Source organism: Aplysia californica, unplaced genomic scaffold (assembly GCF_000002075.1).
Source record: "Aplysia californica isolate F4 #8 unplaced genomic scaffold, AplCal3.0 scaffold00008, whole genome shotgun sequence".
Lineage (NCBI taxonomy): Eukaryota > Metazoa > Mollusca > Gastropoda > Aplysiida > Aplysiidae > Aplysia > Aplysia californica.
In genome coordinates this window covers 1843920-1863505 of record NW_004797278.1, presented here as the reverse complement: position 1 = coordinate 1863505, position 19586 = coordinate 1843920, and the positions used below count along the sequence as shown (strand labels likewise).

At 39.4% G+C, this 19586-nt stretch overlaps 1 protein-coding gene across 1 annotated transcript; it reads right to left on the bottom strand.

The window, feature by feature from the left end:
- Positions 1 to 834: 834 nt before the first annotated feature.
- On the bottom strand, positions 835 to 14093 carry LOC101849336 (armadillo repeat-containing protein 6). The gene is made up of 6 exons (XM_005089697.3): positions 13958 to 14093; positions 12768 to 12907; positions 8335 to 9004; positions 7351 to 7496; positions 4070 to 4339; positions 835 to 1122 (listed from the first exon to the last, which is right to left on the bottom strand). The coding sequence occupies exons 2-6, from the start codon at positions 12882 to 12884 to the stop codon at positions 913 to 915; spliced, it is 1413 nt and encodes a 470-aa protein (XP_005089754.1). The 5' UTR covers positions 12885 to 12907; positions 13958 to 14093; the 3' UTR covers positions 835 to 912.
- Positions 14094 to 19586: the final 5493 nt, after the last annotated feature.

The following is a 19586-nucleotide window of genomic DNA, read 5'->3' as shown; positions in this document are numbered from 1 at the left end:
ATACAAAATACTTTGTTTGTTCTTATTATTCTGAACATACCAAGTGAAAGAATGGGCATGCCATTTGTACTTTGGATGACCCTGGTTCGAATTCCCAAATGGGTAGTTTTAAAAGTGGGTTGTTGGGGAGTTTTCAAGGCTCTCCACTTACTCTACTCAGTCCTGGAAGAGATGGACATTGAATTAAGAGGTTCTTTTTTTATTATTTTTATTTTTATAGTAGAGTGTTTTGCGGCGCTCGCAACTGCATAGGTCATATGAGCGCGCGGGACACACCTAATATTTTCAGTTGGTAGGAAATTTTAAATTTTGCCCGGGTGGCGGCCGAAGCCTACTCTTATCGATTTTAGACCACCAAGGGATCTTTAACGTGCGCAACTTACACACGGGCCCTCTAAGATTTTTCGCCCTTGTCCGAGAAGGCTAGGTGTAGATCTTTCCTACCAGAAGATCAGGGGTGTGGCTGAAAGACTGCAGTAAGAAGAAGCGAAGGAGTAGCAGTAGAAAGGCTGCAGAAAGAATCAGGAGCCCAGAGGAAGGGGCAAAGGAGGTGACGGGGTGAGGGCAGAAAGTGGAGACGAAAGCAGACGATAGAACATTGCTAGAGAGCAGGAAGTGAGGTGAAAGGAGACAAATTTAGAGAAGAAAATTTTTCGGTCGCTACCCGGATTCGAACCCAGGACCTTTTGAGTGTGAGGCCAACACCTTAACCTCTAGGCCACGAGAGCCCCCTAAGAGGTTCCACCTCTTAAATCTTTATACAGGTTGAAAGGGGCATAGAACTGTCCTGTAGCAATAAAAGTAAAAGTGAAAAAATAAGTAAAAAGTCAGTAGTTCTCTAACACCTTTTTTTATTGTCAATGAAAGAATTTGGAAACTGAATTAAAAGCAAAGCTAGTCAGAAGAAGAAACCTATTGCAGAGTTCCTCTCTTCCCTTTCCATAATTCTTGAAGCTCTACTTTACATCCCAAGTCCCTGAGAGCAGCCTTTGCCTCGTCCTGAGCTTCTTTGTGGCAATTCATGGCGTTGTTGAGGAGGGGCTCCACTCCCAGGGCCAGTATACATTCAGATAAGTCTTTTGTTCTGGACACAAGGTTCCTCAAGGACATGCATGCATTTTTCTGGGGAAAACATATTGCACAAAAGCTTGAAAACCTTTTCAATGAAAGGTTGCCATAAAAACAAAGAAGAAAGTGTTTTCTATGCATATTAGATACAGTTGAACCTGCCGTGATGGCCACCTGAACGAAGAGCCACTTTCCATTTTCCCCCTTCGCGTTTTTTTCTGTACAATTTAACTGTGTAAAACGGGCACTTGTCCAACGCGGCCGAGGCCACCCTATTTTATCAACCCACAGCCAAATTTACCTGCCTGAGACGGCAAAGTTTTGTTAAAAAAATCATTTTCCTCCGCCGCTGTGGACAAGCCGTCATAATTCATTTACCTGTCGTTATTGCCAGTCTCTCAAATGGATGAAATGTCATGTTGCTTAGGTCGCTCCCAAAGTTTACCCGAGTTGACCAATGAGTAACAATAAATTTTCAGCTGCTGCTAAGGGAAGCGTGTGATCCGTCATAACCTTTAAGTCCCACCCACAACTCAGTTCGTAAACCTTGTCCTTAACAATGGAAGTCAACACAAACTCATGACAGTGAAGTGTCACTCATTCGCCGAGTGGTGGCGACCCATTTGTTTGTTTTACTATGGCACTTGATCTTCCTCGTCTGACACATTTAGAGTTATTTTGACCTTTCACGAAGTGATAATTAAAAGAATCCCGCCCTCCCAAAAAACCCCCCAAAAAACCTAACAACTAAAAGCCACAAAACCGTCCTATCCTCTCCCACCTTAAAAAAACCCACCAACAACCCCTCCCCCGGAAATCCCAAGCCTGCGACCACCTCCAGTTAGGACCTCAGAAGTGAATGGTTTGTTTTTTTCATTTTGACTGATCATTCCTGCATATGACGGACGGCCACCTGTCTTATACGGCCACTTTTCTCCTCAACAATGCGTGGCCATCTTAAACAGTGGAAACCAACAGGAATCCGGGAATAACTGGAATTTTTTAAATCCCCGTTTTTTCCTACTCTTTGTCTCTATTTAAAGTTATCGGCAATAACAAGGCCTTATCGGAGCCCACTCGGTTTTATAGCAGGGACAAAAGCTTGCTAACAAGGTGTAAAAATTAAGAGAGAGAAAGAGAGAGAGCAGCGCAGTGATTGAGCAAGCCCACACAAGGCATGCCACTACAAGCACACGCAGCGGGTGAAGCGAGAGAGCCGTGTGCTACAGACTTCGAACTAGCCCTAAGCCTAGCTACAATCACGCGTAATGTGTCAAGCTCAGGCCTGCCACAAGGCCAAAACCCCTGTTCGTGGGTACTTGTGACAAGGGAAACTACCCATGAATAAATACAGCTGGATAAGTCCAGAAATGCTTACTTCTCTTGCATTTCTGATTTAACAGGGATCGGATATAATAGGACTTTTTCTCTGGTCCCATCTTCCCTGTTATATCAGGTTTCCTCTGTATTTAGATTCAAATAATTTAGTTCTGATAATATAAAAAGTATCAAAATATCCTTTTCTTTGACATCAAATTAAAAAAAAAGAAATTCTATGTTCTAGAATCTGAATATGGTTGTTTGGGGGGTTTGTGGAGAATAAGGTTCCCCATCTCTTTTGTAAAATGAGACATGCCGAAGTGGAATCTGGCACTTTTCAATTTTTGGGCATGTGGGGTTGTTGGCATCATCTTAAAGCTAAATCATTGGTCTATTCTTTGATGAAAAAATATTACCCATTTAACTTGTCGAGATATTTGCGATTGATATAATTAACAAATGAAAGGTCGCCATAGTCTGGTGACTTCCAAAGCTTAAGAGCCCCGGGAAACGGAAAATTTGTATTTTTGTGCCTTTAATCGTTTTTCAGAAAAATTAACACAGAAACATGTTTTTTAATGGAGATGAAAGGTGTTGAGCCAATTGAACAAAACTTCAATACAAATTTCCAAACCGTCGGAAAAGTACACGTATCTTCAATTTCATTTCTTTGACGAGTGACTGATTTTACCAAAATGCCTCATAAATGCTTTGTTGTACCCTTCTATCCACCATTTTCCTTATGAGAAGAAAGTTAAAAATGCGGGTACTAGAGCAGAAACTAGTCTGAAGGATTGTATGCCTTCAAATCTGCAACAATTTTTAGCATGATGCTACTGATCTCTTTTTTCTTCATAAATTAAAAACTCATGAAGGTTGACATACAACAAGCTCATTAACCTTGACTTAATAGGAAGGCTGTTTGAAAATTAAACATCCAAGGTCAGTGGTAACAATATGCTTCATGTATGATACTAGCGTGTAGTTTTGGTAGTAAAGCTGTATGAAACCAAGTAGAAAGCAGGTGGATTCCGCTTAAATTGAAATTGGTTTAGCTGTGTTTTCAGTTAAGAGATATTGCTCAAATAGCGGTGACTGTTGACAGCATAGAGCTGGGAATGCCATGCTTGCGGCAAATTTGTCTTTTTGAAAAATGTTTCTCATCTACCCCTCTCAGTAACTGCAGTTTAAGCTGAAGGCTGCACGCATCATGCTTTCTCTTTGACATTGTCAGCTTGCTTAATCTGCCAGACAGTCACACAGAAATGATGAAAAAGTGGATCCACATCAGCACACTGTGTTCTGCACAAGGCTAAAGTTTAGTAAGTAATACAAACAACCTGACGCCACGTGTTTATGTATAGGGCCTTTGTGAGCTATCTTCGCAGAGACAAAGGCCTTCAACTTTAACAATAGTTCTTAGCAAAAGTATTTTTCGACACTTAGAGCGGTGGTTGGAGAGTACCGCTGGTAGGTCCTACGTCTTAAATTTTCCTCTGTTGTGTCTGTCTGTCTTACTTTTTCCCAATACCAAATAACCATCATTGTGTGCTTCTCTTTACTCAATAATAACAACGATGACATTAACAAAATTGACTTGATTTACTGAAAAAACATCAACAACCAATTGAGAACAAGTGCTTCAAAATGGGGGAAACAAAAGATAATATTTCTTCCATACCTGAACTCCCACTTCATTGGGATGTAATTTCATGGCCTGGACAATATGCTGATGCCCATGACAATCTACCACCTTGCGGCAGTTCTCTGGGTTCCGCAGAGTAATAGCAGTCAGCAGTTTACAGGCTGCCTCTGCAATGTGGGAGTTGTTCTGATGGGTGGTCATGGCTGTCACAACAAGCTCCACACCTCCAAGTTTACAAATCTCTTTCTTCACATCGTCATTGCCAGCAAGAACTTTCATCACAATAAGGGCTTGTCGGACAATCACCTGTGTATATGTATATATATATATATATATATATATATATATATATAATTATATAAGATTTAATGAGCTTTAAAATCTCTTATAGTGTTCACAAGGCAGCAATTAGATCTACAGGTTAAAACTTCAACTTTTTTTGTGGGATTAACATCGGTATATGGAAAAATTATATATTTGCCATCATTAAGCCTGGCGTCTGTAGTGTAGCAGTTAGACGCTTTGATGTCACATGCAGGACACCTGAGTTTGATTCACATGTGGGGAGAATTTTCATCAAGTTGTGAAGTATCTTGGTCTTTCGGTTGGAAGAGGGGGGGAGGGGGGGGGAGATTAGCTTACTAGATGTAAGATGCTCGTCTTTCATGTCAATAGCAATGCCAAAGGTTTGGTCCATGGGTTCTTAAGGCATGACATATGTATACATACAGTGGAGTCTGCTTAAGCCAAAATCTGTAGGGCCACTGGATTTTTTTTATGGTCTAACCACGTTTTTTGTTTAAAAAGGTAACTCAAATAGAAAGCTTTTTCTTTCCTAATCCTTACTATCGTCATTTTCCCTCTACTTCTTTTGTATGTTTGTCACACTCTTGCGACCCGCTATTTCCTTGCTCTGTTGAAGCTATAGAGGTGAGCAGAGTAAGTCTGATTCCCTGTAAGGACTTCTCTGTTGACATCCACCCCTTGGCGCTCAAATGACCTTATGCAGTTGCGAGCGCCTTAAAACCTCTACTAAACTGAATTAACTGTGTTTGGTTTAAGTAGACTCCACTGTATACATGTCTGTATACAATGGATGCAAAACTAAGGTTTCTTTTGCTTGTCCCTGCTTATTGGGTACCTTGTCTTTTCAAATGAGGACGAATAATTCTTGAGACTCTGTTTACAACATGCTGTGCAAGTAAGACTTTTTGGCATTTGAAAGGGCTACTGGGATGTCCCCGTTGTTTCATGCAAGAAAAATTTTGAAATTATGCAAACTGAGCCCAAAAATGTGAAATTATGCGATTCTGTTAATTTTAACAATGAATGAAAGATAAAGGAAAATAATCAGAAATTATGAAAAAATGATCAAATTTTGCAAAATTATGCGGGGTGCATAAAACCATGGGGACAGATTAGGGCAATATTCCAAATCTGGAGAAACTTTTGATCATAGTAAATTATACTGGTAATTGGTAATAAAGAATGCTTTCGGAAATGACACGACTGCCTTTCACTCATTCCCTACTTCCGTATCTTATTTTGCACCTAGCACCACTCGTGTCTGGTGCCTGTGAGCTTGACAAATTCTTACTTTCTTCCATTTCACAGGCTACAGACTTCCATAAATTACAATTTTGGGCTTAGATTACTTTTTCCCTTGTAATGTCTGATGATAAAAAAATGATTTCTATACATATTTTGATATTACAAAAACCCCCCATATTTTTCTGTTTACAGCCACAATGGAAAAAATAGCTGGCAAAATGGATCAGTCGCAGTGAGGAAAATGGTCTTGTAGGTACGTAAAGAGATGTGAGGCAAGGGATACTCCGCTCGAGTAGGAAAATACGTTTTTTTTTGGGGGGGGGGTTGGTAAGTGTTTTACCGCGCTCGCAACTGCATGAGGTCATACGAGCACGTGTGACACTTTAAACATTTTCAGATGGTAGGAAATTTTGAATTTTGCCCAGGTGGCATCTGAAGCCTACTCTTATCGATATTAGATCACCAAGAGATCTTTAACCTGCGCAAATTGCACACAGGACCTCCGAGATTTTTCGCCCTTGTCCGAGAAGGCTAGGTGTAGATCTGTCCTACCAGAAAATCAGGGATGTGGCTGAAAGACAGCAGTAAGAAGGAGCCAAGGAGTAGCAGTAGAAAATTTTTCCTGTCGCCACCTGGATTCGAACCCAGGACCTTTGAATGAGAGGCGAACACCTTAACCTCTAGGCCACAAGAGCCCCCAAATACATTATTCTCTCCCTGTCGGATTATGCGATTGTGCAGCCGCGGGCCGTGTATTGTAGCATGATTCTGCAACATTTGCATAATTTTTTATTCCCCGCATTTTAAAATATTTTTTTTTTCACAAAACAATTTAATGCCTCGCGATGTGACTAAAGGGAAGTAATCTCAGTAATAGCCTACATCTCATTTAAGTGACAAGTTGGTTATTTCCCTTGTTAGGGATTTTTGTTCCTTGAGAATGTTCAATTTTTCACTCCAACAAAAGTTGTTCTCATGTCTGCTGATGTTTCATGTTTGCCAGGTGTCTCTGGTTTTAGTGATGTGCCAGCATCAGAGGTCCAGATGTCGTTTTTTTAAATTAAACATTTTTCTTTCCTCTATACAGTTGAAAAGTTACAGAGATTATATTTTTTGGTTGTTTTTTTTTCCCCTGACTGATGTGTATCTTTCCAAATACACAAGGAACTACAGATACTGATATCTTCTGTTTCAGTTCTTCTGTACTTAGATCTAAAACATGAAAATTCTATTTGAAAAAGTGCAAAACATGTCGTGAATGGTGTTACAGTAACTTGCATAATTTTGCATTTGTCTTGCATAATTTGGCCATCTAAATTTGCATAATTCTGCGGGGGACAGATTATTTATAAAAAATAGTCATATAGGTTGAAGAGTAATCTATACTCAATCATCCCTGAGATTGCTGGTAACATAGAAGAAGAAAAGTTTTCAACACTGTCGATGCCTTGTAGAAGTAAAATAAAAAGTTAACGTCTGCATGTATTTCCTCAAAACTAAAAAAGACTTGGCAATGTAGAATAATTAGTAGTGCAGCCAATCACAGACTATGTTGCCCACCCTGTTTATGGAAAAACCAGGAAACACGTCTGAGTCTGATATGACAAAATCAGAAACAGAAGAACAGATGGAAGGGTACATAGTTTGTGTTGATCTTAAAAGGAAAGAACTAATTATGTTTTTTTGAAAGCCTTCTCTACTCCTAATACCACTCACACGAAATAGAATAGATCCAGTCATATGAACACCCATGTAAATAGACATACCTTATCTTTTATTCCACTCTCAAAAGCTTGAATGATGAGCTTGAGGCCTCCTCTGTTCATGACCTCTTCACAGAATTCATTTCTCACTGCCAAGCAGCTTAGAGTGAGGAACAGCTCGGCAAGCACTATTGGATTGTTCAAATGCTCTGAAAAAACAAGGAAAACAGGGCAGATCAAGTTTTGGATTACTATACAAATTTCGACAATATAATTCAAATCATTAAATGCCTTGGCCAAAGAATAATTTCTTTTTTCCAATTTTGGACAGCACAAATCGAGGACATTTGACACCACCAAGCATGTAGGCTAAGCTCAGCAGCCAGCTCTTGGTTCAGCCTAAATCATGATGTAAGCCTATATATTCTTCATTCACAGAATTTTAAAGAGAGTCCTGTAGTCTTATCTCCTATAGTAAATTGTTTGTTAATACAACCACTCAGTGCATTTAATTAAAAGAAAATAATCTTAAAACAATGTAAAAGAAAATAAGATTTTAAAATTCAGTACAAGGATGCATATGTATAAATGAATACCTCAGTCAAACTCTGCAGACAAGTCAAATGAACAGCGTATCGAGATAAATTTATATGAAAAAAAATCTTCTCTACCAACTGTTTATCTAACAAAGCGTAACATTAACAAACTGTGAGACCATCAGTAGATTCTTCTGTCTCAGCCCAGTACAAATAAACATTACAAGGAAAAAGACTTCAAAGTTCAATCTCAGTTGCAATTTAGTGTTAGCAATTATTATGATTATGAACAATGACACACAACTAGAGAAACCAGGACAGTCTGTCACTTTTTATTAAAAATTCAGATCAAAGCAATCCAAATTCAAGGACTGCATTCTTAAAGTGTTGACGTCAAGTTACATATTTTGTTTTGTACTGGTACACATTTTGAGGGTGAAAAATCATGACAATAGACTGGCAGTGCTCTTCCTTATATAAAAGTAAATCAACAAATAACAGATTTCAATACCTTCGCAGAGTGACAGAATAGCTTTCAGTGCATCCCCTTCTGTGACAATTGTCTTGGCAGTCTCATGGGCCTTCCCAAATGGAACTCGAACATCATCATCCAACGTAAGAGTTCTAAGACTGATGCAAATTTCTTTGACCAGTGTTGGGTTAGACTTGTGGGCAGTGAGGAGCTCAGTGGCAGTAATTATATAGTCATGTTTGACGAATTCTTGCCTGTTTGCCTCATGTTTGACACAGTTGAGCCTGATTGCCCTTACAATTAATTCCTCTGTTTCAGCACTCTCTCTATACTGCTTCAGAGCACTCATCAGTAATTCAATGCCTTTACAATCTATGAGATCAGGCTGTCCATTCACTAGGGCACAAAAAGAAGACAGCACCAGTCTAAAAGTGTCCGGCTCCTTTTCATAGGTGCAAAGGGCTTTGTACAAGACGTCATAAGCACCATTACTTCCAGCAAGACATCTTCGAGACAGATCAGTGTCACATTCTTTTTGTACATCTTGTAAGCAAGAAACTATTTCATCCTGAGCTGCACCTGGAGGACCCGCAAGACAGGCATCCAATTTCTTCACAGCAGTAACAACTGGGTGGTCATGTGTATCTCCACTATCTGCACTCTCAGTATAAAGTGATGGATCCTTAACAATGATGCTTAGGTTCACACCCTGGCAAAAAGAAAGCAAAACAAAAGTAAGATGGTGAATTTGGGGCACACCAGTCTCATTTGAATATGGGGTACAAATACATGTGTTGCTGAAGTAGTACTCTTTCACCAGAGGAATATCAAATACATTGAAAAAAAAAAATATTCCAAGAGCACACACAAAAAAGAATTAGCATCACTGCTCATATTCCTGCATTATAGAGGAGAGACTGAGGTGTTATTTCATTGATAATACCTGTAAGCTACAGGAGGGATAAAGGGAGTACGATGATCTAAATTCCATGTGGTTTTCTGAAAATCTAGACCTCTTTATGGAATTGTCATGGCAAGGATCTATCTGTGGGACTGCTTTAAAGTGCTGCGATTTTATCCACCTGCCTGGGTTGGGGAGAGTTGGTGGGCTACATTTAGGCGAGCTTATCAGAGAGTGAAATGGAAAGGTCCTGATCTGCATAATCTTGCCTGAAAGGTTAAGTCCCCGTTCTTTAGTAGGAAACATAGTTATAAATGAGACATCCGCTGTGAAGTGGGCGGAAGAACCTGCTGAAGGCTTAACTTGAGCTTTGGAGGGTAAATGGAAAAAAAAAAAGACTTCTTTGGGTTTTTTTTTAGAAATCCTGAATAACTATAGCTTCTTCTCTTGGAAAGCCTAAAGAAACTGCTTTGCATTTGAAAAAAGAAGTTTAAGAAGTCAAGTTTCTACACATAATAGACTGGTTCCTGTGCAAAGAATTCAAGTCTGACATAATGCAGAAAGAAAATCTTTATCCAAAAAGTCCGAGCTGCAACTTTGTAGGCCCCACAAAAAATGTTTTGAAGACAAGAGAAAATATAAAACATTCGAAACTGGGTTAGATGCATTAAAAACAAATGTACTATATGGATGCATTGCCTTACACAAAGCAACAGATGTATCAAGTCTCAGGGGTGAATATCTTTCTAACAACAGGCTTAGTGCTGGCAGGAAACGAGACTGGGCTTGACCTTGCCACAGAGGCAAAGTGGGCAACAAATAAAAATGCACTTTTGACGAATAACCATTAGTGTGCCTTTTTCTAAGGAACTCATTTGCAGGTTAGGCAGCCTTTTTTTCCCATTTCAAGAATAACACTTTAATCTACAGTATTGACCATATGAAACCAGTCAAGAGAACAGTGGCTTTGACTTCTTCTTTCTTCAGTCAAAGTGTCTTTAATAAGTCCAACATCTATTGCCCATATGACTACATTAAAACTAAGTCTGCTCCAAGAACTGTTAAAAAATTTCAACGTTGCCCATAATAGTTGATCACAGAATCATTTAGTGGGCAAGGATCAATTCTAAATTATGCAGTAGTGGTGCATAGAGGCAGCTAATGAGGGCTTGAGTCCACCCTCCCTTGAACTCTTTCCCTAAGAAAATGAACGTTTCTTAATTAACAAAATAATCTGTTGAAACCATTATGATTCATTTAGAATTACCTGCCTCAAGTTGCACACAGCCATGCTTTTTGTTTAATTAATCACTATTTATCCCCAACTACAATTGTAGTAACCTAACAAACAGCATATTTATTACCTTATGCAGTTGCAAGCGCCGTAAAACCTTTACTAAAACTAACTAATAAACAGCCAATCAAATGTATTAAGGGCTCAGCAAAGGATGAACCCGTTCATTCCATACCCTTTCATATGAAAATTTTCTTGTAAAAAGGTAAAATATATTTTTTTTAAAAGAACTTGCCAACAACACAGCAAAGAGGGGTTGAAGAGCTCTCTGAGCCCTGACAATGGGGTAACACACTTTGTTCAGTGATACACGGTTACTTTAGCGCTCGTTGGACCTTCATTAGGAATGTCTTTCTACTGTGTGTTTTCACAGACACAATGTTTGAAATGCTTTGAGTATGTTTGTGCAGCTGAAATTGATCAGTTGTGAATCATGTCAAACATTATTACTATTAAAGGGAATCCTTTTTATCACCTGATTTCAGATGAAAAGTTGGAGTTGCTAGACGATTTCAAATAAGAACAAAGAGATGGAAGACTAAGACCACTTTTCTTGTCTGAGTGAGTGGTTATCAAAATGTCTGTGGCTCATCGTGAGTTCACAAAAATCAGCACAGTTTTTCTTTTATTGCTGATTGATGGTTTTCCTCTGCCCTTGATGTCAAGTGCAAGCACACACCCGACCACCCATATCACTTAAAAAAATTAGAGACACATGCACACATAAAATCATACAAAAACCAACACCTACTTGCGCACATATAAACTTACACGAATTTCTAGGCTTTCCTCCAAACTGAGGAAATCATGATTTTTTAACTCAACCCTTCCTCATTTTTAAGCCCCACCAACATTTTGATCCACCCATCATCACTGAAATTACGCCAGGGCAGTTAAAATTTGAACTATTCTACTTCAACATTCATTTTTGAAGGTTCTCTTATGATGTAAGATTATACTTACCAGTATCAGAGAAGATTATAACATGCTCCTAATTCCCCGTAGCCTACTGAAGTATGGTAGTCAAGCCCCTGCATATGTTTAATGCAAACCATTGTTTTACCACATGAAAGTGGGATAAATCCAATTCTATATATTGAAGTAGCTAGCTGAACTTAAGTACAGCTAGCCTGCCAGTCTAGCCGTACTTAAGTTAGGCCCAATTGACCGAAACCTGTTGAGTACACAGGTCTCATTAGTAATTTAGTAATTATTCAGGTTTCAAATATGCAAGTCAGTAAGGCACCTTTGGTTTCGTTTGAAATACAAATATTTTAGGCATTGCAAATTAAAATTTTGTTTACAATTCAGCCATCATTATTAAGTACGGCTAGCCTGCCAGTCTAGCCGTACTTAGGTTAGTATATTGACCGAAAACTGTAGAGTACAGAGGTCATGTTAGTATGAGTAATTATTCAGGTTTAAAATACATGCACTGTCAGTAAGGCACCTTTTGACATATTTTAGACTGCAAACAAAAAATTTATTTACAGTTCAGTATTTTGTTGTTGTTTGTCAGTCTAGCCATCATTATTAAATACGGCTAGCCTAGCCGTCCTAAAGTACGGCTAATCTAGCAGTCTAGTCGTCATTGAGTACAATTCAGTATTTTTTATCTTTTTGTTTTGTCAGTCTAGCCATCATGATTAAATATGAGTATGACTTGCCTGCAGTCTAGTCATCAAAAGTAAGACTAGCCTAGCCGTCTAACCGTCATTAAGTACGGCTAGCCTGCCAGTCTTAACAACCATCCTTAACTACGGCTAGCCTAGCCATCTAGTCGTGAATACCAGTCATTTCGTCCAGATAAAGGGCATAATAGAGGACCTGACCCTTTTCAACGGAAAATTTCAGCATTCCTTATATAAATATGGAAAATGCATTTGGGGTGGGTTACTTCCGGGGCTGCGCTTCTAGGGTTAGTACAACAATTTTCGAGAGATAAGGGACGTCATTTCGTCACATATAATCGGGGCGTGACAAAATGACAGTGTGACCAAATGACCGTGGTTAGGCCTACCCTAGCCGTAATTAAATACGGCTAGCGTCTTCCATTCTAAATATTATCCATTTGAGACAGCGAGCCTTCATTTCAATATGACACCAATTCATTTTTTAAATGACAATTAAGTTAAAAATATCAAGAATCTAGATCTAGATTCTTGATGGTTTTCCATTTTGGAAAGCACTTTTGCTCTTCAGAAGTTTGATCTAGATGATCTAGATATCTACTTGATGAATCAAATATAACTATTTTTTTGAAGAACAGTACGATACCTGTGATTCAAATTGCTGGATGGCATCCTGCACCGCCTCCTCAGCTTCCATTTCAAATTCTCTCATATTCTCCCTCACAACATCATCAAATGTCTTCTGACTGATTTGTTTAGCCATGATCTTGTATTACCAACTCACTTCTGCAAAATACACAATGAAATGAAAGGGGATCACTGGATGTTTTGGCTCTAGTCAGAGTTGAATAATCTAGATCTATATATTATATATATATATAGAAAATCTATCTAGATTAAGATCTAGATCTAGTCTAGATCTAGATTAGTATTGTAACTTTTCCGTCATTATCAAAAATACAATCTTCGCAATATTTTTCTCAAGAAAGTCACATGTTCATTATGGTTACAGCTCTATATAATTAAAGGTGGGCCATATATTAGACCTGTAACAATATAATAACACTGATAGAAGGCTACTTAATTGAAGGCTGATACTGAAACTCTCAGTACATTCAATGTTTTCATGAAAATGTATAGGCTACCCACTCAGAAGGAGTGTCTGAGTAATCTCTTTGTATTACTCATTATAGTTATTAGTCATAGATCTAGAATCTAGAATCTAGATATAATCTATATCTAGCTCTATCACAATCTCTGTCAGAATTTATAAGGCGAGTCTCGAGTAATCTCAAAAATAAAAATTATCAAGGTATTACTCATCTCAGATCTTGATCTAGAATAGATCTAGATTCTAGATCTAGAATCTAGATATCTAGAATCTAGATATATCTAGATCTAGATTTTCTAGACTAGATCTGGAGCTCTTAAAAATTTGTCTGAATCCACAATTCTGAGTTTTGACTTTTGAGTCTGAATCAGTCCTAGACTTAGATGGTGATATACCAGATCTATTTATAATATTTATAACTGTAGGCCTGACAGATAGATCTAGATAGTATATCTAGATCTAGATCTAGATCTAGATCTAGAGATCTAGAATCTAGTTTCTAGAGTCTAGATCTAGAAATCTAGACGCTTTTTCGGTAGTTCCAACCCCGCTGCAATTGTCGCAGGTTTTGGCCCAAGTAGTAGACTAGATCTAGATTCTAGATCTAAGAAAAGAGTAGGGGGGGGGGGGGAACCGTCATATCTAACTTTTCTTACAAGTTCTGGTAACTTGACAAGAGACAGACAAAAAGGGTTAGGCCTAATTGTAATGTCCTGTTGGCTTACCTTGTAAGAGTTTAACAGAAACCGTCCATTCAACAGAGCGTCGAGCGTTGCTGTGTGTAAACAATACAACCGTTGTGATCGTTTTGGACACAGAGCTGCATGCTTCGGATGTTTAAGCCGGATGTGTAAGCTGTTTAGTTTCGAATTTTGCAGTCTCTGTATTATTATGATACATCATGTCATGTAGTTCAATAATGTCATTATTAATCTCACAGTTGGTAGGTTTGAAGCTCAAGTGCAATTCTGCCGTGATCTGACAAAACGCATTTTTCTCAAAATCAAGGTTTCGAGATAATCGCGATTGAGTGTTTTTTGCTAATTAAGCAAACAAATATAATGTTGTTTTTGTTTGACTATCCCACATAAAAGTATATATCATTTACCATGACTGTACCAAATTTGATTGAATTTGAGCTAAAGACAAACAAACAAACAAGAAGAATGCATTTTATCAGATCTTTCCTGTAGAAATGCGTTTTATTTTCAACGCATTAATCCCAGAATGATCTAACAAAACGCATTTATTTTCTGCGTCCCGTTAACTGTGATCCGGTAAAACGCATTTAAATGCGTTTTATCAGATCATCGCTAGAGAAGTCGTGTGTCTTGCTTCCAAATTCACTGCCGGTTAAACGTATTTTCTACGGCTGAAAAAAGGTATTAAAATTTCTTGTTCAGATTCTGTTCTACAGTGTACATACAAAAGCTTTTACTGAAGAAGAAGAAGAAGAAGAAGAAGAAGAAGAAGAAGAAGAAGAAGAAGAAGAAGCTTGTTGTTGTTTCGTCTTAGTCTTTTTTGACACTTGAGATGTTTGGCAGTAATTTATTGATACTGCTCACACCGGTAATGGTAACGAAAGATTCGGTCACTTTTATCCAGCTATTAATTCTGGTGAGTGAATATTCTCTTCGGGGATTTAAATAAGTATGGAATTCGTTTCTTGACCACCAGATTATTGAGAAAACATGTGGTGACTCCTTCAACATGAATGCACAACAACTGTTCAAAGAACTTATGAAAAGGTAAGTTGCAATCATGTTATTTTCATTGCATTTGAGGGAGATTTGATTAAGTTGTTGTGGCTCCTGTTTTACCAGTCTTGAGTCGGGAACATTTTAATGGTCTGGAGTGACTGTAGAGGTAATGATTATGAAGAAGGCAAATAAGTGACATGTCTTTTTAGTTTATTTTTGACACTGGCACCACAGTTGACAAGTTTGTCTAGGTGTCAGACTGTTGTTAATATTAAATGGACTATTCAGCCAAATCATAAGGACACCTCCACTACTTATTCGTTTTTAAACACGAGCCTTTCAGGAAAATCGTCCAAGAGCATAAAGACGATCACAGCTCTTTCGAAAGTTATGAACCACCCTTGATAAAACGGTAAAAACGTCGGCGTTTGCAAGAAATCCAAAGATCAGCAGCCACAGCAGCCTCTGCTATAGAGGTTCCAGCTTTCTCTGGTGCTGAGGTGATCACTGGTCCATCAGATCCCCATGTTCCTACCCCTGTAAAGAGTGCACGTCGACGCCTTCATTTTGGTGACGATGATTCTGGTGAAAGTGAGCATCTGTCAGAGAGTTCAGGTGTGTCAAATCCATTCGCTGACTGGAGCGAAAACAGAGAGTTCGCTGATGTTGCCATTTGCAACATCAACACCAGTCCATTGTCCCTTGACTCAGCATGAACCAACTTCAACGCCGATGGTGGGAGAGCGCAGGTCTTTGTCTGATCTCCTGTCTGAATTTGACAATGTTCCATCTCCTTTGTCACCGATGCCGCCTTTGCAAAAATCATTTGAAGAAAGAAAAGTTATTCTCGAGAATACAACTTTTCATTTCTCAAATTGTCTCTTATCCAAAATGCAGGCGAACCACCATTCTGTGTCTCTGGGGAAAGGTCAGTCTGTTGCATCACCAGTGCAACCCATATCAGCAAGCCCAACAGACTTTCTGCCATTGTCGCCATCTCAGTACATAATCCCTTTATCACCAGGTCAACTTGAGGGAACCTCATCTACCTCAGATTAGCTGTATCAGACTCAACCCCCTCGTCCTCAGATCAGCTGTACCAAACCGCCTTGTCTCCATCGCCCACGATAACACCCGTTGCATCTGAAAGACGAGAAGTACCACATTTTACTCTTAAGGAAAAGCACACTATTCTTCCTCCATGCAACTGTAGAATGACTGCATCGTGAAAATCCCTCCACCAAGACGTCAAGTAATTCATGAGGAGTTTTGGAGTCAACCCTATCATGATCGCCGAAATTGGATTTTTCAACACCGCTCGAAGACTAAAAGTGACTTTTCCAAATTCTCGTGTACGCTCTCAAAAGACTGCAGTAAACAGGTCGTCGTCTGCTCTGTGTTTCTTTCTGCACACCTTCGGATACATCCAATTCCGTATTTAACAGTTTAAAAATCTCAGGTGCTTTTGCAAGTGACTTGTTTGCCCCTAGAGACAAAAGGGGTGCAAAAACACCTTCCCACGCCTTGACGGGAAGACATAATTGCCGCAATAGACTCACACATTGAAGAGTTCCACCCTTCAGTGAGCCACTACAAGCGAGAACATGCACCTAATAGGTGGTATTTGTCATCGGACATAACCATCCGAGAAATGCACTCCTATTTCACAGAGACGTATGGCTCTCTAAAGGTAGGGTACCAATCCTACGGTAGGCGAGTGCAGCTAAAGAATATTAGATTCGTCGATCTTGGAAACGAGATGTGTGAGATGTCTGACTTTCTCACACCATGAGCTCCAGCCGCCCGCACTGGACACAGACTTGAGACGTGTCAACTGTACACACCCCACAAGAGACGGGTTGCATCAAACCGTAAACAGTAAGACAAAAATAGAGAGCAAGGCCCTGAAGTAGGGTTCGAGATCATTGTATCGGCGGACATGCAAAAGGTCGTTTTGTTGCCTTTCATGCGGGGCGTCAAAAGCTGCGTCTTCAGAAACTGCCAAGTAGCTTTCCACTGGACGTTCGCACCCTTAGGACAGCAGGCGAAAAAGAAAAGCCCAAAGCAAGTCAGATCTGTCCTCTGGCATGAGGCAACGTCCGGAAGGTCTGCCTCCGACGTTACTTCAGCTTTTGTTAAAGCAATTTGTGACATGGCTGAGGATGCAAAAGACATCATTATACGGTGTGATAATTGTTCAGGCCAAATAAAAATTGTTATTTGTTCACGTCCCTGGCAAGGATTACAAATTAACTATTCAGACTTTGTAAATTGGCACAAAAAGGTCACCTCAGCGAAGCATGTGAACATACTACGTATCAAACAGATGCCAGCAGTGAGTTTTTTTTATCTGTGTATTGACCATACGTCAACTGTGATCTGATGAAACGCATTTTTGTCCTTCTCGGGAAGAAAAAAATGCGTTTTATCAGATCACAGGTGATGTGAACGTCGATACGCACGAAAAAAATGCGTTTTGTCAGATCACATTGGAAATAAATGCGTTTTAACAAATCTAAAAAGCTAATTTATTTAAAAACTAGTCGCAGTTAGGCTTGCATAATTATATCTCAAGTTAGCTTTCGACATGTAGAATTCATTAGTGGAATAAAAAATTTCCCCGCCAAAATGAAAAAATGCGTTTTGTCAGATCACGGCAGAATTGTGGTGGATTATTTACTCCGTGTAAATTTGGCCTGACTTCTAAATGAAAATCTATGCAAAGAACTTTCATGTTTCTTCATCCCAAGACGGAATAAGCTTCATCCCAAGATACATTAAGACAAGACGGGACAACAGCCCTATTTCCGGTTCTAGATGACGCCCCCTAGAAACAGTAGATGCGCGTTAAGAGCCTAAACAAACGCCACACGACAAGAAGAAAATGCGCGCCGTTTAATTCGACAGCTGCGATTCCCACGTTAGTAGAAGTTTCGTCATGTCATTTTTAAAGTGGAGTGATTAGAAATTATTTCTATTTACATTTTGAACATAGTAAATGAGTTGATAATTAATATTTTGCTATGGAAAATGGCAGTGAAGTGAATGTGTTCAATGTCAGCATGGAAGTAGGACTAGATCTAGATCTAGATTTAGGCTTAGGTGCAAATGAAACTGTAGATCTAGTTGATCTTCCACTTCGGCCTAAAGGTAAAAGAAAAAAGGCGAGCCAGTGGTGCTCTGCAGTGAACTTTTCAAACGCATGATATAATAGACCAGATATTTCGTGTCTTTTTTTTGTTGTGGTTTCCTAAGGACAAGGTGAGGTGCCAGAATATTATTAGGAATAACTTGTTGAAGCACGATTTTTTTCAACAATGACGGTGTCGTGTCCTGGCGTGTGGTCAGAGATTTCTACGAGAAGGACCAAACTTTTCAACTTAGGATGGCCCCCAAAACGTACCCAAAAGCACATTGCTTTACCCACGTTTTCTCATTTGAAGGTTAGTTTAGCAGCTCAAGTTCTGAGTCACAGTGCTGCTGCTGGGATAACATTCCTCTGTCAAGTGAATGTGTTTCCTCCTGAGCACATGGCCTCATCTGTTTTCCTAGACAGATTTGACAGTCTTTTCATTGCTTTAAACACAAATGGAAGCAAGTCATCAGAACCTTATAAGCATTCCATAACACCAACTTCATCCCACATTCCCTTTTTGAAAGACACCATTTGTTGGTTGAGGAAACTTATTGAATATATGTCAATGAAGCATCCCAGAAGCCAGCAGAGATCCTTCCTTGCGTTAAAGGCTAGATACAAACGATTCAAGCCCTTTTAGTTTTAATATAGAAAACTGTTAATGGGGACGTGAAATTCTTACTTAGCAACAGGTTGAACCAGGACTGCGTAGAGAACCTTTTTGCAGGCATCAGAGGTAAAGGCGGCCATAGAGATAATCCTGACCCCCAAGAGTTCCGCATTGCTTTTCACCAGATAATGGTTGATAAAGTCCTCCTGACCATTCCTGGTATGAACTGTAAGGATGAAATTGATTACTTCCTACTCAGTTTTGCCCCCAGCAGGCGTACCCCAAATGTTATGCCACCTGTATTCTCAGAAGGTAGAGTACAAAATAAGAAGCAGCCACCAGTGACTAATCTCATCAAGTCACTAAAAATAGAGGACCTGGTGCAGCTATATGACTAGAGAGAGACTAAAGAGTAGGCTAAGCTATGGCCCCGCCTGAGCAAAATTAAAAATTCTTACCAAACTGAAAAAGTGTAATGTGCCCGGCCTGTTCATATGAGACCTATGCTGTCGCAGGGGCAGTAAAGCGCCCCCCCCCTCCTAAAAAAGAAAGAAAAGAAAACACGCAAAAAAAGTGTTTCAAGTGATCTGAAAGAATTTTTTGGGGATCACCCAGCACTGATTTCCCCTTTATTTCTTCATCAGTTTGAGACTGATAAGTTCCAATTTTAAAAAGTTAAAAATTACATTACCATTGCCTTCATATTGATTTGGGGGGGAACCCCCCCCCCCCCAACACACACACACACACACACACACACACACACACACACACACACACACACACACACACACACACACACACACACACACACACACACGCTCACTCACACTGTAGACCTGAGACTGCATCTATAGGCTATGTGGCGCTTTGACTCCACCTCTGCAGAACTGACTAGATAGAGTAGT